Genomic DNA, 25,985 nt, shown 5'->3' on the forward strand with positions numbered 1-25,985 from the left:
TTTCAATTAATTAATTCCAATTTTATCTTTTGTGCAAATTAAATTTGAATTTTATTCTTGTTTCAATTCCTGTCTCCCATTTTGCACTAAACAGAATACTGAGATTTATTTCAATCATTGTCTCTTAGTCTTTGTCTCTTAGTCTCAGTCTTTCCGTCTCTGTCTCTCCACCAAACGCTACCTTCTTGTTCATCTTCTCCTTCTTGTTTTACCTTCTTATGATTCTTTTTGCTATATAGCATCTCTTAAATTCAAGCTTGCCACAACAATCATAAAATTTTGTGTTTAAGAATCAGCAACCAAATATCTTTTAGCTCAAAAATGTTACGTGCATACAAAAAATTAACTACTATGTGTATTTGAAATTTTGGATTGAAGTTTGTAAATAGAAGTTTGTATAAAATAATTTTGTAAAATTGATTTTGATTAAAAGTGAGTTGGTTTTAACGTGATTTATGTTTGGTAATTTTATATCAAAATAGATTATAATAAAATAAATATCGCTTGAATTATATTACTCAAAATTATTTTTAAATAAAAAATTACAAAAAAATATGAATATAAATAATTATTTTATATTATTTTCTTATGAATATTTAAACAAATTTTATTAAATAATAATAAAAATTAATATTTATTTATTAAATTAAAAATAAAATATAAAAATTAACAAAATATACTTTATATAAAAAATAAACATAATATATGAATAATATATCAAAATATACTTTATTAAATTATATTACTCATAATTTTTTTAGTACTCTCAATACTTCTTTATTTAGTACTATTTTGGATTATAAAATTTCATTACTTATGATTTTATTATTAGTTATAATTAATTTTTTATTTATTTTATTTTTTAATGAAATTAATAATTCATATTATAACAAAATTATAATAATAAATATAATATACAAGAATTACCTACAAATTTTAATAGACTCAAACAAAAAATAAATTTTTTTTATGCAAAACAAAAATAAAGTACAATAAAAAATAGAAGGAAAAAACTCATATAAACAAAAAAAAAATTCATTAAAAATTACAATTAAAGAGCTTACAAAAAAGAAAATAAAAGATAAAATTAGTAAAAAAACTATGCCATTTGAATTATAGTTCGTTGGCTATGTATTTATAGATTTGATTCATTTTAAATGTATATTTTATATTTCAATATATATATATATACGGGTGAAGAATTAGAGACTGATTTTTGGTATACGTGTAATATAGTTGCTTTTAACTAATAGTCAATATTAACATTTTTTTAAATTATTTTTGTTCTATAAATTATATATCTTATTTGTTAATTCTTAAACTCTAAATTTTAAATTTTAATTAAATTGTAAATTTTAACTACTCTCTAAAAAATAAAAGTTAAAAAAAATTATAACAAAAAATTAACTAAATTATAGCCATAAAAAATTAACTCTAAAATCTTATCATACTTATTTTACACAGAGGATAGCAGTAAAGAAATTAATTATTCGTAGTGTATAAAAAATTATAGCCATGAAAGCATCTTTTGTCAAAAAGTGGTGTTGATGCATTTTAGAGCAAGATTTTGCATAGAATTTTCAAGTATTTCCAATTCCTCAAGACTAAAAGCATGATAGGATCATCCCGTATTTAGAGAGGGCTGGATTGTACCATTTGGCAAGGCTAAACAGCGAATGGTTCTGGTTGGATGAGCCACTGGTGAGTGCGTTCGTTGAGAGGTGGCGTCCTGAGACGCATACGTTCCACCTGCCTTTCGGAGAATGCACAGTGACATTGCAGGACGTGGCATTTCAGCTAGGGCTGCCTGTGGATGGGGAGGCTGTGAGTGGTTGCCTTGGTGAGTTTGAGACATACATGGAGGGTGGCCGACCAGCTTGGGAGTGGTTTGAGGACCTATTTGGTGAGCGGCCTCCACCGAATAAGGTCAAGCAGATGACAGTACACTTTACATGATTTCGCGATAGGTTTAGGGTGCTACCAGCAGATGCGACCGAGGAGACTGTCCGCATCTACGCACGGGCCTACATCATGATGCTGTTATCGACTCAGTTATTTGGGGACAAGAGTGCGAACCAGGTACATATACGATGGTTGCCATTTGTGGCAAACCTTGATGACATGGGGAGGTATAGCTGGGGGTCGGCCGCTCTGGCATGGCTGTACCGATGCATGTGTCGGGTAGCGAACAGAAATGTGACTAATCTTGTGGGCCCGCTCCAGTTGCTACAGAGTTGGATATTCTGGCGGTTTTCATCTTTGAGGCCGGAAGGGTTTGAGGCTTTCTCTTTCCCGCTGGCATCTAGGTATGCGTTATGTTTTTTTACTGTTAACAAATTTCTTTGGCGTTTTTATGGTAGTTTGTGTCTCATATGACTTAAATTTAGGTGGTCTGCCTACTTACCTCCTAACGATGGAAAGGAGCAGAGAGTCATAAGGTATCGGCTTGCATTGGATCGATTGACTGCTCGTGATGTAAGTTTTATAGCAGTTAGAGTTTCATTTTTGCTTTGCTATCTAGTCGTGACTAGATATATACTTGTTGTTGTAATGTATGATGAGTTTTGAAATTTCAGATTGTATGGGAGCCCTACTCCGCACTTGATGTACTTGCCGTTGTCCATCCAGAGATACTTACAGAGGAGCATAGTCGCCTATGGCGAGCGGTGACCAGTTTGATATACTTTGCGGTCATCGAGTGGCATCAGGTTGACAGGGTTGTTCCACAGCTGGATGGAGTACAGCATATCCCCGAGGACGCTTTGAACGTAGACTGGCTGCATGCTAAGGACGGGAGGGGAGGGGACAGGTGGTTCCCCCATTACAATCAGGTCTGGCATTTGCACTAGGGGAACCGAGTTGATGCAGTCATTTCCATTGATCGAGTGGCAGATCCTGGCCCATCTGCTGATTACCTAGATTGGTGGTTCCGCGAGGCTCAGCGGTTCCTTAGTCCGGGGGCTGCATTCGCGGATCCCAGAGGCACCCAGATACCTCCAGAGGCGTTTCAGAGAGGATCCTCCCAGGTCCCATGCAGATCACAGCTACCTGATATGCCGGATAACCGTCGTGTGGAGAGACGCCGTCGTGTTGGTACTAGGGACACCGGGAGAGAGTGGCGATGGTTACATGATGCGATGCAGGAGGATGATGCAGGCGGAGAGGTTAGAGCTGAGGTCGATCACCGTGTTCGTAGGTCTAGTGCCAGACGCGGGAGAACAGCGGATCCTACCAGTTTGGTGGTGGGTTTAGTGGGACCGCAGCGACTCAGGCTGGAGGGGGGACATTCACCAGCAGATCTTACTCTCCGATGCCAGAGCCCAGCTCTCACATGTATGCGCAGCCTGAGACGCCGACGATGACTATGGATTTAGATAATCAGCTGGTGAGTCCACGATTTTACGCAGATTTTGCTGATTTGATTAGGGATGATGCTGGCACGTCCAACGTGCAGTTTGGTGGCCAGTCTTACCAGCCGCAGATGCCCGAGGTGCATTTGGAGACCGCAGCTTACCAGCCACACATGACGGATATGCATTCCCAGCCAGCTGATTATCAGGGTGAGTATGTGGTAGATTTGAATGTGCCTGCAGGTAGCCCGTTGGATACGTGGTTCACCATGGGGGGAACCCCCCAGTCCGCGATTGGTCTAGACCATCCAGGTGATGACATTGGACAGCAGGCGGCCCGACCGACTCAAGTCAGGCGTCCCGCCCGATGTGGGACAGGATCTCATCTCCTTGGTGACTTTCATGATGCAGCTAGGGATGATCGCGATGATTAAGACCGTGTGTTGTTGTTTTTCATTTCTCGTTATGTTATTTATGTTCTGGTTATGGACTTTATGTGTATGCTCTTCGGATGACAGTTAGTTTGGCTAGTTATTACTTTATGTTTATGTCGATGCACTTTATGTTTATTCTCGTTGGATGACTTTAATTTTGGTTAGTTTCTACTTTACTTTAACGTTGATGGACTTTATTTTGATTGTCATTGGATGAATTTTATTTTGGTTAGTTTTTACTTTATATTGAACGAAAGTACAGCTATAACGGAAATAAAATACGATATATCTAGTAAACTGATAAATAACTACTTATATTAACATTAACATTTAGTCGAAGAATACTTAAAACTCATAACTCATACAAACAGACACACTTTTTATCACGAAGACTAATACAAACGAACTAAATCACGAAGACTAATACAGGGATAGTCCAGCGCCTGGAAGTATCCACAATCGCAGGTGCGATCCCTAAGAGAAACCCGATAGCTACCCAAAGAGAATTTGCCGGTGGGCGTCGTCTTAGCCACTATATAGTCAAGGTGATGTCTATCAAACACAGTCACGGTGAAGCACCTCGAATCCTTCAGGTTACGCTCAATGGCCTTAACTACTGCCTGTGAAAACCGGTGCCCGGACCCTAACTGTGCCTCTGCCGTCTGACCCCTGACAACAAACAACTCCGCCAATCGGAGATATGTCGACTTAACCAGAGACGTCACCGGTAGGTTTCTTGTGCCCTTCAAGACAGAGTTCACACACTCAGAAATGTTGGTGGTCATGTGACCATATCTTCTCCCCCCATCCTTGTGCTGTGTCCACCTCTCATACTCCATTCTGTTTGCCCAGTCGCACATGGCCGGGTTCTCCGTCCTCATTATATCAAACCAATAGTCGAATTTTGCTTCTGTCTTCGCATACACGGCATTCACCAGACACCTCCTCGCATCCCGTCCCTTGAAAGTGAGGGCAAAATTTGCATCAACATGCCGAGTACAAAATGCCCGATAAGCATGTGGAGGTTGCCAACCACTATCGGGAGACTCTAGTGCAGCCTTGATGTCGTTGTGTCTATCGGATATCATGAGAATACCTTCCTGTGGAGTGACATGCCTTCTAAGGTTCGAAAGAAAGTACGACCAAGACTCTGCATTCTCCCCTTCCACGAGTGCAAACGCAACAGGCAAAATATTCGAGTTACCATCCTGAGCGATCGCCAACAACAATGTCCCGCCATACTTGCCATAGAGGTGTGTTCCATCGATGCTTACGAGCGGCTTACAGTGGCGGAATGCCTCAATACACGGAGGGAATGTCCAAAACATCCGATGAAAGTAGACTCTATCTTCATCAACTTGGTCACCCACCCTAACCGGGGACGTCTTTAGTAGAGCAATGGAACCTTCCATCGTGCATGAGACCCCAAGGATCCACCGAGGCAGATCAGCATATGACTCCTCCCAATCGCCATATATTTGCGCTACTGCCTTCTGCTTCGCCAACCACACCTTCCGATAACTAGGCCGGAATCCATAAGTCGCCTATGTTGCCTCTTGCAACACCTTGATCGACACCGACGCATCAGCTCGAACCAACGGATAGATTCTCGCACAAATGACATGATAATCAAGCTGCTTGTGGTCGCTTGATATCGATGTGGCCATACACGTGTGCGGACCGTTGTACCTCCTAACTTCCCATGTGCTCTTCCTTTTCCGCATGACTATTCGAATCAACCACGTGCACCCGTTACCAAACTCTTTGCATCTCCCTTGGTATTTCAGATTGTCGGACTCCATAACCTTGTACTCAACTCCACGCCGAATACTGTAATCTTTTACACTCAACACGGCTTCCTCTTTACTCTGGAAAGATTGGCCAATCTGAAATTCAGTCATAGGTGTCCCATCATGCATGCCCTGCCCATCGAATGTTGCATCTACATTCTGCTGTTGGCCGACGACTTCCAAGTTCAAAGAAGAGAGGTGGGGAGGGTACTCTTGTGATGCAGAACCGGAACCTCCATGGGCTGAACGTCCACCTCTTGGAATATCATCATCACTATCCCCACCAATATCGACAGGCTCCTCATCTAAATCATCGTCAAACAGTGCATTCTCAACTCGATCCGGTCCGGCATCGCATTCAAAATCAGGAACAACATGACCAATATATGCATGAACAGCCCCAACACGTTCGGGCTCCGTATTCGGAACGGCCACTGCTACCACAGGCATCGATGTTGATGCACCACCAGTTGGGGTCGACTGAGGATTAGGTGCCGATGCTCCAGAGCTATCCACACCATCTTCCAACTTCGCAAACAGCTCAGTTATCCTCACCTCCGGAAAACTACGCCTGCAGTGAAACAAGACCTGCAAGTCTTCATCCGACCCAATCACGAAGGTCTCATATCTCACACCAGTTGAGACAACGTCAATGGGAATCTTGTAAAATAATTTTTTTACCCACTTCGTCCCACAGGTACCGAGCTTTCGTAATATGCTTTGCTTAATCTCCGCCAACGTATTCGACGATCGGATAAAAACACTAAGCGGTTCTCTATCTGTGAATTTTACACCATGCCTTTTGCTCTTTTGAATTTTTCCAGAGCAGTGAACCAGAGCCACAAAACTATCCTCCCCCTCCATTTGTGAATAACACTCTACCTCTCCACATTTGGCCCCTCTATGGTTTATATAGGCAGCCCCATTCAGCCCATCACACGTAAAGCGCTACTGCCAGTAGCGGTTTACACTCACACACACGCACGTAAACCGCTGCTGGCAGCAGCGGTTTACACACACACTCACACACATAAACCGCGGCTGGTTGTAGCGGTTTATGCACACCTGTAAACCGCTACTGCCAGTAGCGGTTTACATAAAATAGTGAAACAATGCATTTGCGTATTGAATTTGGAAACAATGTATTTGCGTAATATTGGGGTCAAACAATTTAGACGCGTAAATTGCCCAAAATTTTTTTAAGCTTTGGAGAAGTTAATTCACAACTTTTTTAATAATTAGAAATATATGACTTCTCTTCTTTGATAAATCATTCTATCACTTCTCTAAAAAAATTGACTTCAAAATAAAAAAATATTTATTTTCATTTTTGGCTCTGTGAAAATGTTTTTTATTTCTGCTGAAAATACTGGCCCTCCACCACCATTTTCTCACGCAAGGTTCTATCTGTTAGAAGCACTGGCCTTCCACCATCATTTTCATGCAATATTCCATCTGTTGGAAGTATTGACCCTTCACTATCATTTTAAAACAATGTTCCATCTGAATCACCTATTGCATATATTTCTTCCATTTTTTTATCATTTTATCACTCTATTTTATTATTAAATTTATATTTAATATTGTGTGTGGTATGAAATCTCAGTTTTAATTTTATTTTTTTCACATGTGATTTTTTTATATAGCTTGCTATTGTTTTTATAATTAATTATAACAAATTCTTGATATCAATAAAGGAGGAAGCTAATAGGAGTAAAAAAAAACAGCAACAAAATATACATTGACACACATTTTATATTTATTTTTTATTATCACTTACTATATCATACACAATAAAACAGCAAACACTATCTACACAATAATTTCTTTAACATTGCCATCAAGATTATTCTGAATTGAAATTTTATTACTATTCACCACATATAAGAATACCGTTATGAGTGAAGGTAAAGTAGAAGAACTACTTTCTAATGATATTACGTGGCAAGAATCAATTGTCTAAGAAATAGAATTAATAAGAGAGCAAATAAAAAATCAGTTGCCTAAATGATTATAATTTTAGTGATTAGGTTATGTAAAATTCCATTTAATATTAAAAAGTATTTTGTTTAATTTCAATGGCTAACAAAAGATTTGAAAAATAGATAGTTAGTTAGTGAGTAAGTGATAGAAGTAATTAAATAGAAATTAAGATTAATTAGAGTGTGAGGTCTTACGATCAAGGTAAATTAGTGAAAGGGTGAAGAGAAAATTGAACAAAACTGTAAAACCAATAAGAGCTGCTAAACCAATCCAATACCAATATGCTTCTTTAGGAGCATCATGATCAAAGGTGTTTAATACAGCTTCACCAATTGTGGGAGAACCATCTTTAGTCTGCAAGCAATTAAGTATAAGTCACAGATAGCCCTTGCATTATTGCAATATTGAACAAGATGTTTTTTATTTTATTTTTACAGGAAAGTACTTAGCCTACTGAGGCTCAATCAGAGCAATGAAACCTTTTGGTACAATACACCAAATATTGAACTTATACTATTGTCCTATTGAATTTTCTTTGTCAGTTTTTAGTCAAGTATCAATGTTCATCTTCCAATTGTACCAAACGTATTTTCTTCTAGTGCGAATGAATGCAAGATAAAACAGATTCCTCCTTGTCTTGATGATTTAATGAAACATTAAAAAAGGGAGCTAGTAATAACCAGAATAGCACAGTACAAGTTAACTGATAAAGAAAAATACATTCACTTTGATGTAACAAAAAATTGAGATAGTCACACTTAAAGGCCTAATAGTCACAGTAACAAAACACTAAAATTGGCACATGTGGTTTGTAATGATCTGAATGATGCAAACTTGATGTAATCTTCCCTGAAGAGTGGTAACATTCTTGGTGCAATTTGAAATCTCCAATTTGCTAAGGCTAAGGGAAACCATTGCTTCAACAAACTAGTTGCTTCTCTAGTGTTACCATTGGATCTACATCAGTTTAGATTTCAGAACCTTCTCTAGTAACTTCAATTTTGCAGCTTGTAAGGATAGGACACCCTATTACAACTTGAGAAACTGAGTACCGTTATTTGATCCCGGACAGTTGGTTTTGGATTTTGAGGGCATGATAGAAGTTATTAAGGTTATATCCTAATTCAGAATTAAGAACTGTGTTTTGTTGTAATTTCTAGTTAATCTTTTCCTTTCTTGCTCATTTATCTTAGTTTTTTATGCCTGTTATGCTTTCTTCTTTTATTATCAAAATTAATATATTGTTTCCAAGTTTAACTTTCACTTGAAGTATATAATCAATATCATTCTTTTGATTAAGATATGTTGTTGCACTGTAAAATTGTGTTTGTCAAGTAATTGATTTAGTGATAGAAATTTGAATAAGAAATAGAAACACAAATTTTCTCATTTAATTTTTAAGCTCAATTCTATTCTGTATGGAAGTGCTATTTTGCCTAATTGTATGCTACTCCATTTTTATAGGCAGCCTCCGAAGGAACTTTTGTGCTACTTCATGGATGTGCTCATAACCCTACTGGTATTAACCCAACACCTGAACAGTGGAAAAAAAAAAGTAGATGTAATTCAACACAAGAACCACATTCCATTTTTCGATGTTGCTTACCATGTACAAATCTTTTGGTAAATAAGCAATCATTTTAGTTCATTTTTGTATGGTTTGTATCAAAACACTATTTGCATATGAAATTGTGAAAAATAATCACCGTAGATAAAAAATATGGATACTTTTTATAAATGGTAGATATTATATGGTGAATGCTACCCAACCCCCTCTAAAATAACATGTAAGTTACCCTTTATTATGTGTCACATTGTAATTGGTCTTTATCTTAACCATAGTTGGGGCGCCAACGTCATCGCTATCTACTACCCTCCCACACAACCTCTCTTCCCAGTATAGTCAGCGCCTCTTTTTGCCATGAATCACTTCTTACCCACATAATTAATGGTTAATTTGGTTATTAAATTTTTTTATTAAAAAAACATATCCTTATTTAATTACGTGATGGAACATATATTTATATGTAAAATATAATATAATAAAATAAATCTTTTCAAAGTATTTAAAAGTATAATTAAAATCATGAACATACAAATATAATAATAAAATTTGTACTCCAAATAAATAAACATATTTTTTATCATACATATATTATTTAAAAAATAAATATATTATTAAAATTAATAACAGAAATTTAAAATAATAAAATTCAACTTTTTTACCGTATTTTTATAGTATTTTTATATTTTTAATTTTTAATTTATTAGTACTTTATTATTTAATTAATAATTAAACAAATTATTTTTATAAAAATTTATTTTGTGTATTATATTAGAGAAGAGACCAATATAACAGTTTAAAAAATAAATTGTATAAATATTTAAGAGATAAATATGAAATACATACCTAAGTAATGTTTAGTTTGGTTATTAAATTTTTTTATTAAAACAAATTTTTATTTAATTACACGATAGAACATATATTCATATGTAAAATATAATATAATAACTCTATTTAGAGTACTTAAAAATATAATTAAAATCAGAAAAAAATATATTTTTTATCGTACATAAATTATTTTAAAAAAATAAATTGTTAAAATTAATAACACAAGTTTAAAATGATAAAATCTAACTTTTTTATAAGTATTTTTTATAGTATTTTTATTCTTTTAATTTTTAATTTATTCGTACTTTATTATTTAATTATATTTTACATATAAATATATGTTCCATCACGTAATTAAATAAAGATATATTTTTTTAATAAAAAAATTTAATAACCAAATTAACCATTAATTATGTGGGTAAGAAGTGATCCATGGCAAAAAGAGGCGCTGGCTATACTGGGAAGAGAGGTTGTGTGGGAGGGCAGTAGATGGCGATGACGTTGACGTCCCAACTATGGTTAAGATAAGGACCAATTACAATGTGACACATAATGAAGGGTAACTTACATGTTATTTTAGAGGGGATTGGGTAGCATTCACCATATTATATACTATAGGCAAAAGTTTATTTGCATTGTCTATTATTTTCAAGTGAAAAAAATAATAAAAAAATATAACTATTAAAATTGACAGCTATATTATCGATTTTTTAATATAAGATGAACAAAATAAATAGACGAAAGACTTGTCGGTACTTTAATAGTTATATCGACAAAGATGTCATCGCTTTTTGATAATATTATCGATAGTCAGGGTGTTGCTTTTATTAAATATGTCAAAATCTTAACTTCATTGGCAAAAGTTTATATATAATTGATTTTGATTAAGAATGAGTTGGTATTAACGTAGTTTATATTTGGTAAACGAAATATTGTTTGGATTACATTATTCAAAATCACTTTTAAATAAAAAATAATAAAAAAAAATGAATTTAAATAATTATTTTATATTATTTTATAATTTTATTTTAGATATTTAAATAAATTTTAATTTTTTAAATACTTTGATAAGATTAACAAAATCATAATACAAAGCAAAAAAAATATTCCATACAAAAATAAATAACAATAAGAGTAAAAAACTCATAAATAAAAAAAATAATAAAAATTTTATAAAAAATAATATGCATAAGAGTATTGAAAAAAAATTATAAAAAAATAATAAACATAAACATAATTGGTATATAAAAAATAAATTTCAGTCCAACATAAGAAAGCGCAAAAACTAGGATTTGTAACTTTTGATAATCAGTGGGTTTCTGCATTCAAAGGATAAAAAAGTTACCAAACATAAAACTAAGACTTGGTTTAGTAAAGTTTTTTGGAGAGGTGTTTGTGCTTTTAAAAAGTACAAGCACCTCATTTTGTGTTTGATCAATTAAAAAGTCCAAGTGCTTGTGCTTGCAGCTTTTAAAAATTAGGGATGCTTTTGAAAGCACCTAACAAGGAGCTTTTTAAAGTTGGCTTGTACTTTTTAAAATTTAAAAGTCTAATATAACTTCATATGTTAACTAATTTTTAAATTTAATGCTTGTATTTATGTCTATTATAGTATTTTTAAATTTTAAAAACTATTTTATCAAATGCAATTGTTGTTGCTTATGCTTATTGAAAGCTATTTTTAATTTGATTTACCAAATATAAATGCTACAACTTTTATAAAGCCATCTTTTAAAAGTTAACTTTTATAAGTTACTTTTGAAAAGTAAAAATTTTACCAAACTAAGCCTAAGACATTCAAAAGACTCAAACGCGCTTCTCTCTTTTTCAACTCTCAATTTTTAACCAAACACACCCTCAATTTTTAACTAAAACCCAATTAAAAAAATTCAACTCTCAATAATTAACCAAGAAATAATGAACAATAGTCGTCTTGATCACATATTACTTTAAACTCATGATGTACAAATTTAAATCCACACATAATAATTAAACTCATACCCTTGTTCTAGTTTCGCATTATGGAAGGCGGTTATTATTAGGATGACTATGTGGTTGCGTGTTTGTCAGATGCTGTGCACTCTGATTCATTGTCGGTTTATACTGCTGATTACTATCCTGAATTGTTGTGTCAGTGAAGAAGCTAGGAAGGGAAGAGGGCTCACCATAGAACCAAGATGATGATGGTCCCTGCAAATCAAGATCATCAATAGTGTTGTTGTTGTTGTATTCGACTGGAGAAATCTGCCTTGGGGTAAGATGCTGAATATAATTAGGTGCAGCAACATTGTTTTGAATAATGTTTCCATAAAGATTATAGTTATAACAAACAGCAGCAGGAACATGGCTATCTTGCTGATTTGATGGCAAATTCACGTTGTTATTGTTGATTTCATTCTCGCTGTGGCTGCTCAGTGACATTTGCTGACCATGATAATAATAATCTGCCGCCTGCTCTACCTCATTAAAAATTCTATCCATATCTGATTCAGAATTCTGCATATTCTGATATACATATATAAAAATTAAATTTGATGGTAAAGCAATTTAATTAAATATAACTAGGTAATGTACTTGACAAATGTGTTGGAGAGGATAAAAGTGCGTTGAAGTTCTTTGAATGCTGTTTTTTATGTTTGGCAACCTTTTTCCTCTAAACGCAGAAGTGATTTTGCAGCTTAAAAGCATGTTTACTGGAAGAAAAACTCTTGCTTCTGCGTTCACTTCAACGTGATTTTAAATTTTCAAATTTTGTTTCAAGTTATTTCAAATATTTTAATTTTTTTTTTCAATTTTTAGTATTTTCTTTTATATTTTGATTTTTTAATAAATTTGTTATTGCAATTTTGTTATAATATCAATTATTAATCTTATTAAAAATAATAAAATAAATAAAAAACTGATCATACATAACAATAGAATTATAAGTAATAAAATTTTACAGTCTAAAATAATACTAAATAAAAGAATACTGAGAATACTAAAAAAATTATAAAATATTTTTTTGTTTGACATTGTAAAATTTATTATTATAATTCTTATTCACTGTTTATTATTCTAATTTGTTATCATCTGTATTATTGTTCCTATTGAAAATGATAAATTAAATAAAAAATTAATCATAAATAATAATAAAAACATAATTAGTAAAAAGTTAGAACCCAAAACAGTAAACAAAATAAGATTATTGAAAATACTCATAAAAAGTACTAAAATATGTTATTTTATATATTATTTTTAATTTAATAAATAAATATTAATTTTATTATAATAATAAAAAATTATAACAAACTAAAATAGAATTTTATAAAAAATACTATATAAAAAATATACTAAAAGAAGTATAAAAAAGGATTAAATATACTAAAAAATAACATTATAATTTAATATTATAATTTTTTAGTAATTAACTAATTATCTATCTAAAAGTGATTTTAATTAATATTATCCAAACAATTTCATTTTATCAAAATCAATTTTAGTATAAAATTGCCAAACATAAATCATGTTGGCACAAACTCACTTCTATCCAAAATCAATTTTACAAAATCACTTTCATTCAAACTTCAGTTTAACCAACTCTAATCCAAACACACACTAAACTGTTGTGGACAATACTAGTAGAAATTATACCTGTAAGAAGTCATCATTCTCGGGAAATAGATGTTGAAATTGAGATGATCCATTATCCACCGTGATGTTGTTGCTGCCATTGTTGTTGCTGCCATTATTATTACTATCATTAGTCAAAACATGTACTTGTTGGTTGTTGACGATTCCATACTCATTCATGCAATCGTCACATTTACACTGATTAGAGCAGCCAACTCCAGCACTGAAGCAAGCGCAGTGCTTGTTCTTGCACTTTGATTTCCTGCAGTTGCATCCTTTTCTGTGCCTTGCTGCTTCGTTCCCACCAATAATAATCTTGGATTGAAACGCCTCTGGATCACGTAATTCTATTTCTTTTTTCTTCTCATACACTTTATCCCTGTTATTCTCATTATTCTCGCACGCTTTGCAAGTACAAGAATTGTTGCACAAATTTCCAGCACGAAGACATTCACAATAAAGTTGCAAGCATCGACTTTTTTGGCAGTTGCAGCAGCTGCCATTATCACTCCCTTTCTTGTTACCACCACCAGAAACAATATTCACAGCTCCTCCATTCATCTTGTCACAAGAGTCCATCACAGTGAATGTGTGAGACGAGGTGATCTGAAGAAAGAAAATGGATTATTCCTAGTCCGGATGGTTCTGATGACTGGTAGCGGTTAGAGCAGGAAGAATGAGATTGCCACCCCCAGAGCTAACGAACTGGTCTAGCTCAAAAGAACAATAACATCTTGAGTTTTGACTCTTAATAAAAGGTTTGCGAATAAGCATGAATTTAAAGAAAAATCTGTCTTTGTTAGCAGCAAAACACCGAAAAGATTGAGAAATTTTATATATTTATTCAACTCAACATGCTATCTTAGGTTCTTCGTTTAGATATGATTGAGTTAATCTTTTTATCCTTATTTCTTATCTTATTTTAATAATAATAATAATAATAATATTTAATTAATCTTATTATCTTTTAAAAGTCAAAATAAGATGTTAGTTTACCGCCACTTCCAAAGTAATTTTAACAGTTTTTTAATGAGATCATGGGTTTAACCGCAAATTATTAATTTAACTTGCTGAGGTTCTCATAATTAATTAAATAAATATGTGAAATTATAAAAAAAAATAAAATTAAAATTTATAATATATAAAAAATTAATGCATGTTCTTTAAATATATAATAAATAAATTAATTAAAGATATAAAAATATAATTTAGTTTTATTTTTAAAAAAAATTTCATATAATATTAAAATTCAATTTATCTTATCTTTTTTTAAATCTTATTTTTGAAAACCTTTTCGCCCGACAAATTCACCTGATTTTTATATTACCTTTTTGCCCGACAATTCATCTCATCTACCAAGCCATCTTCAGCATCAAAGATAAACTCTTCAAGTAATTGCTCTTGCTGCTGCTCATTCTCTTTATCATTTTCATCCTGTGCAGAATGAAAAATATTTAAAATTGTATAAGAACAACAAGGTGGATACTAAAAGAATTAGGAAACCCACTGGACAGGAATGGCTAATATATTTTCTGGCCAACATCTATTGCTTTCAAAAACATATTGTAATCAAAGTTTTGTTGACTTGAAAGATGCTTTACTCAACCTCTTGTTCTTCCTCTTCATTCTGTTCATCGCCTTCTTGGTTTTGGGGAGGTGGAGGTGGAGGGGGAGGCTGCTGATTTTGCTGCTCTGGTGGGTTCTCACTAACAATTGACTGGGGAAGAATAACCAGTTCTACCTGTATCAAAAAAGAAATGTTAAATAAGTTATCAGAAAGTAACATTGATGTGCGAAACTTGCACTTAAAGAAACCTTACAGCTTTTTTCAGGTCATCCACATAAACCTTATCACGTCCCTCCAGAGCAGCTAAGCACTTTGCAACACGAGCAGCATATAGCTCAGCTCTGTGCCCCTGTTGTTCATAATAACTATTTAAAATGATCAATCCATGCCTTGGTCAGCAAATATACTTCTTGCATGATTTTTCCTAGTAGCACCTTCAACACTGGTCATTGATTGTGTTTCATCCGGTGAAATACCTCAAATACTAGAAATTAATAGTTGAACCTATCTATGACGCTGTTGTTCTTCAGCTTCAATCTCCTTCACATTGCGTACTATGTGCTGTATTTTCTTTGAAAGACTATTATTATGCTCCTCAATGTGTTCAAATAACAATTCAAGTTGCCTTTTATAAGCTGCACACCGTTTTTTCTCTATAGCCAATTGCTGAGATAGTTCTCGAATTTTATCATGTTCATTCTGAAAATTGCAAAAGAAAAAAACAGAGGTAAGTAAGTGGAGAAAGCCCAAATACGAGTATCAGAGATTATTCAAAAGATCACTTAAGTTTCTTCATAGGACATGGTTTAACGGAGAAAAACAAATGCATCTATAAGAGCCTTTTCCTTTTTCTTTTTAATAAAAGACAAGTTTATCTTATTACTAATAGTACTGCAAATATGACTATGACTCTGGAACATCTTAATAATTCAGGGATAAGGTGAGTATATATATATATATATATATATATATATATATATATATATTCTTAATTTTTGCATCTTTGTGAAACTATATTTTCACTCTGAAAACATGAAGTACTTTAGAAAGAATGAATCTTGTATTTGAGAATGTTCACTCAAAAGTAATTTTGGATCAACTGTGTAAAGGCATAAGATGGGAACTTCATTAGTATTAGCTGTTGAATTCAAACTCTTGTGAGGGCTGCGCAGATAGTTGATAGCACTGTTCCAGATGCAATCTTTCTATCAGGCATAGACCAAGAACTCACATATTATCATATACATATTTCAGTAAAGGAAGAACATTAACTAACCGGATATTGTTCATAAATGCAATCCTTTCTGCCTTTTCCAGGTGTCAAAGGGTGTGTGTGCTCCTTTACAAACTTTGTGACAACCCATTTACCGGAACTAACTTTCCTCACCAAAATCATGGCCCTGCAACCGACCCTTGTCTCTGCCCTTTGCCTTACAATTTTGAATCAAACTCCTGACCCAAGTATGGCTCATCAGCTGACACAACCGATACAGCAGGAATTCCTGAGGGGATTGTGTCCCCTCCAGAAGAATCTTGTGTTATATTACCATCTTGATCTTGTTTGTAAGCTGGATCAAAGGAACTGCTAGCAATTTTATCTTCATCAGCAAAGCTACTGCTAACTTCTCCTATGGTAGCATGTGCTATTGTCTCACCATTAATGGAGCCATCAATCCTGAGCTCCACTGCAGCACAAACAAATAAGTTGTAGTTCATGCAAAACAGCCATTAATGAAGCTTTGTACCAGAAAACAGTATTGTCCTCAAAACAATGTAGTTCATGCAAAGGGGTTCTAACATATTCTCAGCTCAGGCCACAACCAAGCAAAGCCCAATATCACTAAACACAAGTTAGGCCATTGCGTTAATAATAATTAAATAGTAATTAAAAAATAATCATTACTCGTTCAGCAAAGAATATCACTAACCAGTAACCACAAGTTCAAAACGGTTGTATATTTGTAGATGACAAAACAAGATGTCAGAATTGAAGCAAAAGTTCAACTACTTCTGTATCTTTAAAAACTGTAGCAAAAAAATTTGAAGGATGTATTTATCTGCAAATAACAAAAGAATGAGACTTCCATGCTAATGTATTTCACAAGACAGAAGAATCAGTTACCACCCTCAAGGGACAAAATGTTCTGAAATGAAATCAATATAGGATCAAAGTAATCACGATCAGTTCAAATAACTTCTGGATATCTCCTGCGACACATCAAATATATAAAAAAATTTGTGCTGAAATTTAACAAGAGAAACCAAATGGATCTAAAACTTCAAATTCCCACGGAACCATAACCCTATGAAATGGCTGCAGGAAACATATCAGATACATACATAGATAAAGTAGTATTGATTTCCTATAAAATATAAATGAAAGTTACTTTGGATTATTACACAAATTGAGAGTCAGATTTATGCATTAATAAAATAAAAAAAAAAAATAGATACACAAATCTAATTAATAACAAATCTGATAGTTTGATTTGTGTCTTCTACATCTTAGTTAAACACAATATACTTCAATAACACTGTAAAACACTGCCTTCTTCCTATATCAAAAATAAAAAATGAGCATAAAATTCTAAGAATATATTTTAAAAGTATCAGTTATCTAAGACAGAAAATTGCTGGAAATGGCCCAGTTCTTCTAACCAATATACTTAACATCCAGGCAGCTGAAAACACAAGTGAAATGCAAAGGATAACCTTTAATGAACCAAACTAACCAAGAGGATGAGAAACTCACTAGATTGCTATTTGAGTATATTTGAGTCCTTAGCAGATCAGTTTGAGGCCCAATTGCAACTGGTAGTAAAAGTAGAAGTAATACATTAGCCAAACAAGAGAGAAAACAAAGTCAGAGATTCATATAACTCATCTAAAAGAAAACAACGTGGCAATAAGCAAGAGCAGCAAGCAAAGACAAGTTAGAGTAATATAATATTAAGCAGAACACGCAGCCAAGAAAAGAAGCACATGTTCATGGTTTCCAACCCATTTACAGGATCAGGGCACTGTTCCTCTACATTGGGGATAGTGGGAACTTGGCTGAATCTAAATCCATTGAGGAAACTGGAGTTGAAATTAGGATCCATTTTCAAAGGCATGAAATCTGAAAGAAAATTCACCTCTTCCATCAATATTATTAATCAAAAGTGTAGTTATGTGTCACCATAAAAACCACCACCACTACAACAACAACTACTAAACATTGCATGGCTACATGAACCAAACAAAACAAGGCCATAGTATCCTGTCCTAAATCAAAATTAAATTTAAATAATTAACATTTAATCCCCTTTCAGATTTAAATATCTACCTTCCCACAATAATATAAGATGCTAATATATACTATATTCCATGGAAAATCAAATGTAGCTAGGGCAGAAGCAGAATGCCATGAAAAAGACAAGGATTTATGGATGTGGAGATAATTACAACACAGCTCACATCAACACCTTACATGCATGTATTAAAACTAGCTGAAGAGGGAAACTTTAGAACCCTAGGAGCTAGAGCCGCGCGATTCATGCGTACAAAAAATGAAATTGAGGAAAGAATAGACAAATTGTTGAGTAAGCAAACATGATTATCAAAACAAGTAAGGAGCTTGAGATTAACAACATGCAGCACAGCAGCAGCAGAAGAGGGTAGTTCTTTTTTTTTTTTTTCAATTTTTTTTTAAATAATAAATAAAATAATTGGATATAGTTAGCTGAACATGAAAGAAAGAGATACAGAATATAGAAGAACATATCAAAATAGTTTCCAATATGACTCCAATCTAATTCCCTATATCTATATTAAAAATCCAACATGGGACCATGCCTTTTAGATTCATTAACCCCAAATTCAATAACAAAAAATTAAAATATTATACAAAATTGTTGACTAAATCAAATCAAAATCATATTCCTAATTTATTTCATGAATATTTTCTGTAAATAAAATTAATTATAATATCTTTTTCAGTTTTAGTTTAGCTTATTTTTAAAAATTTTATAATTAGAAATTTTTTTTTATTTTAGGTTAATATTTTTTTCATTTTCTAGTTATTTCTATTTCTGTAATTCCTCTATAAAGAGATAATTTCCAATACATTTAAATACACATAAGATCCAGACGAGGAGTGCTAGGAGGCCAGCAGAAATTGTAATATATAGCCATCAATCAACCATCATGTGTGTATTTAATGGTGGGAGATTACATCTAATAGTGCAAAATTACTTATTTTACTTTTGATGGTTAAGTGCTGGCCAAATTTTAACAAAATTGCTGGCCCCTTAGACTTTCTCTATCCAGACACTTCAAATTGGTATCAGAGCAGAATCTCTGCACTGTGCCTCTGATTTATAGATATGGCTGACAGTTCCTCAGTCATTAATCATGAACAAAAGGAGAACACCACTCTTAGCGCTTGTTTGGGCGCCATTATTTTGATAAAAAAGATCTTCTTTCAATGAAAAAAGATTTTTTTTATTTTTTAGCGTGTTTGGCAAATTTCTAGTAGTAAAAGTAAAAGCACTAGAAAAATAAAAAATAAAAAATCTTTTTTGAGAAGCTGTAATTTATATCTTTTTTTAAAAGATCTTTTTCTCTTAAAAAAAGATGTTTTTCATCTAATAAATAAACAAAAAAGTACTTTTATATCGTTATACCTAAACATAATTGATAGATAAAAAGATCTTTTTGCATGAGATACCCAAACATAAAATTACTTTTACTTTTCCATAAGATCTTTTAAAAAAAGATAACTCCAAAAAAGATCTTTTCTTAGAAGCTCACCCAAACAAGCTCTTACTCCATCAGATTTAAAATCTGAGCAACGGGTACTAGTTAGTGGTGACTCCCATTCAGTTCAGATCACCACATTTTGACTAAATGGGTCAAACTACCTTAGGTGGTCTCAATCAGTTCAGATGTACATTCGTGGAAGAGGGAAGATTGGATATCTCACCGGTGAGCGAAACCAGCCTAACGTCACTGACACACAATATAATGTGTGGGATACCGAAAATTCCATGGTGATGACATGGCTGGTGAACTCAATGGAGGAGGATATCAGTAGTAACTATATGGACTATACCACTGCCAAAGAATTGTGGGATAGTGTCAAGGAGATGTACTCTGATCTTGGGAATAAATCCCAAATTTATGAACTTACTCTAAAAGCTAGAGAAATTTAACAAGGGAGTGACAATGTCACCAAATATTTCCACACATTGAAGCGGGTGTGGCAGGACCTTGACCACTTCAATAACTACAAGTGAATTTCAGCCGCTGATACCAAACACTACCAACAAACAGTGGAAGAAGGGAGGATATTTCAATTTCTTGCAGGCCTCAATGTGGAGCTAGATGAAGTTCGTGGCAGAATTATTAGAAGAGCAATCCTACCCTCAATTGGAGAAGTTTTTGCTAAGGTTAGAAGAGAGGAAACTCGTAGAGCTGTGATGATTGGAAAAGGCAAGACTGAACAGACTTCTTTGGAGTCTAATGCACTCTTAGTGGCATCTGCTGCACTTAAAAGTTCATTAAATCAGAAGCATCCCTCCAATCTTTGGTGTGACCACTACAATAAACCTCGTCACACCCGAGAAATCTGCTGGAAGATTCATGAAAAATCAGCACATCTTAAAGGCAGCAAACCTGGTTCCAAAATACGTGCTACCCCAACTGCTCATGAGGCTGAAAAATCATCCTTGAGTAAGGAACAGGTTGAACAGCTCATAAGGCTGTTAAATTCCAGTTCTTTATCTAGTACTCCTAGTGGTTCTTTGGCTCAAACAGGTAATTTTAGTATTCTTATATCCCTTAACTGCACTTCAAACTTGAATGCACCATGGATTGTCGATTCAGGTGCATCTGACCATATGACCAGCCTTTCTCCTTTATTTAAAACTTATTCTCCTTCTTTTGAAAATGAGAAAATTAGAGTTGCTGATGGTAGTTTTTCATCCATTACTGGAAAAGGTGCCATTAAATTGTTCAAAAATATTGACCTAAGAAATGTCCTACATGTACCAAAGTTTTCCTGTAATCTTCTCTCTATTAGTAAAATCTGCAAGGATTCCAATTGTGCTGTGACATTCTTTGACACTCATGGTATTTTTCAAGACCGGACCTCGGGGAAGATGATTGACAGTGCTAAGATGATGGACGGGCTCTATCATTTTGAGGATATTTTGGAAGATAAAGTAGCTCAAGGATTTAGTGGTATTAGTTCTATGCCTATAAAGGACCAAATAATGCTCTGGCAGAATAGACTAAGACACCCTAATTTTTCATATCTCAAACATTTGTTTCCAAGTTTGTTTAAGAATATTGATTCTTCCTTACTTAAATGTAAAAGTTGTATTCGTGCAAAGAGTCATAAAGTTCCTTATTACTCTCAACCTTATCATGCATCTAAACCTTTCCAATTGATTCATAGTGATGTATGGGGTCCATCGAAAATAACAACTCAATTTGGAAAGAAATGGTTTGTGACTTTTATCGATGACCACACGCGACTATGTTGGATCTATCTCATACATGAAAAATCTGAGGTTTCTAAAATTTTTCAGTATTTTTTCAAAAATGGTAGAAACTCAAGTTGACACAAAAATTTCAATCTTAAGAAGTGATAATGGTACTGAATTCTTTAACAAAAATCTTGGTGAATTTCTTAAAAAAAAAGGTATTCAACATCAATCTACATGCCCTAATACACCCCAACAAAATGGCATTACTGAAAGGAAGAATAAACATCTTCTTGAAGTAGCACGTGCCATTATGTTTGAGGGTAATGTTCCAAAGTATTTATAGGGAGATGCTGTCCTAACAGCAACCTATCTCATAAATCGAATGCCTACGCGTGTGTTAAATTACTGCACACCGTTGGATACTTTTAAAAAGAATTTTTCAGCATGTAGGTTGCATTCTGATTTACCTTTAAAAGTATTTGGTTGTACTGTATTTTTGCATACACCTTTACCCCGAAGTAAACTTGATCCAAGGACAGAAAAATGCATTTTTATTGGCTATTTCCCAAGTCAAAAGGGTTATAAATGTTTCAATCCACACACAAAGAAATGTCATGTAAGCATGGATGTTACTTTTTTTGGAACATGAAACATTTTTTCTGAAAAAATTTCTTCAGGGTGAGAGTTTAAGTGAAGAAAATTTTTTGCATGAACCTTTACCCACTCCTATCTTACATATTGAGGATACAACTTTCACTTATCAAACAAATTCTGAAATAATTGCCAAAAAAGATGTGGAAATAAATTCTGAAATTGTGCCAGAATTAGTTGAAACACAAACAGAAAAAGAAATACCACAATCAGAAAAGGAGCTTCGATGTTATGTTCGGAAATATCCCAAGAAGAATAGAGACCAGCCCATCATCTCTGTACCAACCCAATCTGAAAATCCGGAAGACGGCCCAACTGTAGTACCTGAGGATCTTCCAGGTAAATCTGATATTGCTACTTCTAATAATAATTTGCCAATAGCACTTAGGAAAGAAACTAGAACATGCACCAAAAAGGTACTCAAAACCAGCACCAACCATCCTATTTCCAATTATGTCTCTTACCAAAATCTCTCTCAAAAACATCGAGCTTTTACTTCTAAAATTATAAATCTGTTTGAGCCTAAGAATATAGAGGAAGCACTAGATGATCCCAATTGGAAATTAGCAGTGATGGAAGAGTGGCATGCACTTAAGAAGAATGAAACTTGAGAGATTGTAGATCTGCCATAGAATACAAAATTAGTTGGCTGCAGGTGGATTTTCAAAATCAAGTGCAATGCTGATGGAAGCATAGAGAGGTATAAGGCTAGGTTAGTAGCTAGGGGATTTACACAAACCTATGGAGTAGATTATCGAGAGACCTTTGCTCCAGTTGCTAAACTCAACTCTGTGCGGATTCTTTTATCTCTTGCTGCGAGTTACAATTGGCCTTTACATCAATTGGATGTAAAGAATACTTTCTTGAATGGGGAGCTAGAGGAAGAGGTGTTCATGAAACTTCCACCTGGATTTGAGGCAGAACTAGGGAGGAATAAAGTGTGCAAACTAAAGAAATCTCTCTATGGATTAAAATAATCCCCAAGAGCTTGGTTTGAACGACTTGAAACGGTGGTGAAGGGACTTGGTTATACTCAAAGCCAAGCTGACCATACACTTTTCTATAAACATTCAGCAGTTAATAAAACTGCCATCTTAATTGTATATGTGGATGACATTATTCTGACAGGTGATGATAGCTTGGAGCTAAAAGACTTGAAAGAAAAGCTTGCCAAAGCTTTTGAAATCAAAGAACTTGGCTCATTAAAATACTTCCTTGGAATTAAATTTGCAAGGTCTAAGGAAGGCATTTTTATGAACCAACGAAAGTACATCCTAGATCTTTTAAAAGAGACGGGATTACTTGGTTGTAAAGCTGTTGAAACACCTATAGAGCCTAACTTAAAATGGAAGCCAGCTGAACCAGAAAATGTAATGGACAAAGGGAGATATCAGTGCTTAGTGGGGAGGCAAATCTATTTATCCCATACACCGGATATAGCCTTTGCTGTGAGCATGGTAAGCCAGTTTATGCATTCACCTGGCCGAGAACACATGGATGCTGTCTTTAGAATCCTAAGGTACTTGAAGGGATCGCTTAGGAAAGGGTTACTCTACAAAAACTATGGACATCTTCAAGTAGAAACCTATACAGATGCAGATTGGGCTGGGAATGTCATGGATAGAAGGTCAACATCTGGATATTGCACCTTTGTTGGAGGAAACCTGGTTAGTTGGAGGAGTAAAAAGCAGAGTGTTGTGGTACGAAGTAGTGTAGAAGTTGAGTTTAGAGCAGTGGCTCATGGAATATGTGAAGCACTATGGGTAGAGAAAATCTTACAAGAACTAAAGGTTCCCATTTCTCCACCAATAAGGTTGAATTGTGACAACAAATCTGCAATTTTGATTGCCCATAATCCAGTTCTGCTTGATAGAACTAAACATGTTGAAGTTGACAAGCATTTTATAAAGGAAAAGATTGAGAGAGGACAGATTTGTATCCCATATGTTCCGACCACGGAACAATTAGCAGATGTTCTAACTAAAGGATTACCCAAGAAGACCTTTGATAGCATAATAAGCAAGCTGTCAATGAAGGATATCTTCAAGCTAGCTTGAGGGGGAGTGTTGACTAAATCAAATCAAAATCAGATTCCTAATTTATTTCATGAATCTTTTCTGTAAATAGAATTAATTATAATATCCTTTCCAGCTTTAGTTTAGCTTATTTTTAGGGATTTTATGATTAGAAATCTTTTCTTATTTTAGGCTAGTATTTTTTCTATTTTCTAGTTATTTCTATTTTTGTAATTACTCTATAAAGAGATGATTTCTTGTACATTTGAATACACATAATATTCAGATACTTCAAGTAAAATCAATACAAGAAATAGCTTAAATCTTCATCTCTTTAATTAGCCACTGATATACCATAAGAATATATATAGGATTAACACCAAAATGAAAATAAAAGAGTAAAGTATCGTTTTTGTCCCCAACGTTTGGGGTAAGTCCTATTTGTGTCCCTAACATTTAAATCGTCCTATTTGTATCCTTAACGTTTATAAAAGTGATTCAATATTATCTTACTATCAATTATACTAACAAATCAAATTATATTTTTCAATTATTCTCACTTGGATGTATTCATTCTCAATTAGGCCTCACTTGGATGTGTTCGATTTTAATATTATACCCACTATTTGTATTTAGATTCAATTATGTCCCTAAAAAAGTGAATTATGTAAATGTTGTAAGAATTAGTTTCAACATTTGATGAGCTATTTTTTGGAGTAGATCATCGATTCTATCCCAGACATTTGTATTCTAACTTCAATAAGAGATTTTTAAAACTCAAACTAAAGCGCTCATGATGTGTAATTGATGGCAGGATAATATTGAATCACTTTTACAAATGTCAGGGATACAAATAGGACGATTTGAACGTTAGGGACACAAATAGGATTTACTCCAAACGTTGGGGACAAAAACGATACTTTACTCAAAATAAAAAATAAAGATCCTAATAAATACAAGAATTAAAAATTGTATTATTAGAAGGTTTAGAAGCTAATTCTCTTAAGAGAAGTGAGGGTAATATTAGAGCCCAAGGGTGAAGTTCCAACTTGAATCTCAAAGGAATTATAACGAAGGAAGAGTTCAACAACAAGAAGCCTTGAAACAAGCACAACAAAATCCTTCCCAGCACATTGCTTGTTGGAAACACTGGGATTTTCGGTTTCAGGACCATTGGACCAAATAACATACTTCAACAGCTTCTCAATAACATTTGCAACTATGTTTCTCTGATTGATTCTCTTATTCACACCAAGGATGATGCAGAATTGATGGTTGAGAAGAAAGCTATTGTCCATGAATCCCAAAACAAATCAAATCAAATCGGAAAATAAAAATGTTGAAAAAAGAAAAAAAAAGCTTATTATCGTAGAAGAAAATATACTCCATCAAGCAAACAATACAAAAAATTAATATGAATAAAAAATAAAAAAAACAGTAATTATAACAATTAACAAAAGAATAAACAGAGAAATTAGGTTTGAAAAACTGAAAGCGGTGGTGGTGAAGAATCGCACCTGAAGCAAATTTTGAAGATATAAATCACCACATTTACCAAACTTTAAGGCTGGTCAATCGTCAACTCCTTTGCACAAACATCAAAGCCAATACACGCAGCAACTACTACCTGAACAAGAACAAGAACAAGTTGTTTGGCTACTCAGAGAGAGAAAGGAGAGAGAGATAAGAGGCAAAAGCGCAGATCAAGCCCCTTTGAGAAT

General features: G+C 33.7%; 4 protein-coding genes and 1 long non-coding RNA gene across 9 annotated transcripts; 1 reads left to right on the plus strand and 4 right to left on the minus strand.

The window, feature by feature from the left end:
• Positions 1-4,176: 4,176 nt before the first annotated feature.
• Positions 4,177-5,196, minus strand: LOC107611518 (uncharacterized). Its single transcript, XM_016313433.1, has one exon. The coding sequence runs from the start codon at positions 5,194-5,196 to the stop codon at positions 4,177-4,179; it is 1,020 nt and encodes a 339-aa protein (XP_016168919.1).
• Positions 5,197-5,328: 132 nt separating this feature from the next.
• On the minus strand, positions 5,329-6,438 carry LOC107611517 (uncharacterized). Its single transcript, XM_016313432.2, has one exon. The coding sequence runs from the start codon at positions 6,436-6,438 to the stop codon at positions 5,329-5,331; it is 1,110 nt and encodes a 369-aa protein (XP_016168918.1).
• Positions 6,439-11,828: 5,390 nt separating this feature from the next.
• Positions 11,829-15,827, minus strand: LOC107611515 (uncharacterized). 3 transcript variants are annotated; one of them, XM_021109883.2, is made up of 5 exons: positions 15,382-15,827; positions 15,168-15,302; positions 14,889-14,995; positions 13,583-14,271; positions 11,829-12,454 (listed from the first exon to the last, which is right to left on the minus strand). In XM_021109883.2, the coding sequence occupies exons 4-5, from the start codon at positions 14,138-14,140 to the stop codon at positions 11,969-11,971; spliced, it is 1,044 nt and encodes a 347-aa protein (XP_020965542.1). In that variant the 5' UTR covers positions 14,141-14,271; positions 14,889-14,995; positions 15,168-15,302; positions 15,382-15,827; the 3' UTR covers positions 11,829-11,968. The 3 variants fall into 3 exon arrangements, with proteins under 3 accessions (XP_020965542.1, XP_020965543.1, XP_020965541.1); XM_021109884.2 differs by having other exon boundaries at positions 13,583-14,167; positions 15,382-15,635; XM_021109882.2 differs by having other exon boundaries at positions 13,583-14,266; positions 15,382-15,635.
• Positions 15,828-16,429: 602 nt separating this feature from the next.
• Positions 16,430-18,920, minus strand: LOC148549880 (uncharacterized). Of its 3 annotated transcripts, none has more exons than XR_015896170.1 (4): positions 17,881-18,920; positions 17,057-17,185; positions 16,676-16,813; positions 16,430-16,580 (listed from the first exon to the last, which is right to left on the minus strand). It is a non-coding gene; the product is annotated as an uncharacterized LOC148549880 (long non-coding RNA). The 3 variants fall into 3 exon arrangements; XR_015896169.1 differs by lacking the exon at positions 16,430-16,580 and adding an exon at positions 17,254-17,336 and having other exon boundaries at positions 16,705-16,813; positions 17,057-17,153; XR_015896168.1 differs by lacking the exon at positions 16,430-16,580 and adding an exon at positions 17,251-17,336 and having other exon boundaries at positions 16,705-16,813; positions 17,057-17,153.
• Positions 18,921-20,053: 1,133 nt separating this feature from the next.
• On the plus strand, positions 20,054-24,306 carry LOC148549881 (uncharacterized). Its single transcript, XM_088495828.1, has 5 exons — positions 20,054-20,198; positions 20,412-21,331; positions 22,276-22,832; positions 22,905-23,187; positions 23,269-24,306. The coding sequence occupies exons 1-5, from the start codon at positions 20,054-20,056 to the stop codon at positions 24,304-24,306; spliced, it is 2,943 nt and encodes a 980-aa protein (XP_088351954.1).
• The last annotated feature ends 1,679 nt before the right edge of the window (positions 24,307-25,985 follow it).

This window comes from Arachis ipaensis, chromosome B8 (genome assembly GCF_059453495.1).
Source record: "Arachis ipaensis isolate K30076 ecotype BB chromosome B8, ASM5945349v1, whole genome shotgun sequence".
NCBI classification, from domain to species: Eukaryota; Viridiplantae; Streptophyta; class Magnoliopsida; order Fabales; family Fabaceae; genus Arachis; species Arachis ipaensis.

Excerpts from the sequence above, each read along its gene's own strand:
- LOC107611517 (XM_016313432.2), bottom strand. The coding sequence starts at position 6,438 with ATGGAGGGGGAGGATAGTTTTGTGGCTCTGGTTCACTGCTCTGGAAAA.
- LOC107611515 (XM_021109883.2), bottom strand. The coding sequence starts at position 14,140 with ATGGACTCTTGTGACAAGATGAATGGAGGAGCTGTGAATATTGTTTCT. Across the intron at positions 12,455-13,582 it reads AGAATGATGACTTCTTACAG|AATATGCAGAATTCTGAATC; the intron begins GTATAATTTCTA and ends TATGTATATCAG.
- LOC148549881 (XM_088495828.1), top strand. The coding sequence starts at position 20,054 with ATGTACATTCGTGGAAGAGGGAAGATTGGATATCTCACCGGTGAGCGA. Across the intron at positions 20,199-20,411 it reads CTCAATGGAGGAGGATATCA|CCGCTGATACCAAACACTAC; the intron begins GTAGTAACTATA and ends AGTGAATTTCAG. Across the intron at positions 21,332-22,275 it reads AGGATATTTTGGAAGATAAA|GGTGAGAGTTTAAGTGAAGA; the intron begins GTAGCTCAAGGA and ends AAATTTCTTCAG.
- LOC107611518 (XM_016313433.1), bottom strand. The coding sequence starts at position 5,196 with ATGGAAGGTTCCATTGCTCTACTAAAGACGTCCCCGGTTAGGGTGGGT.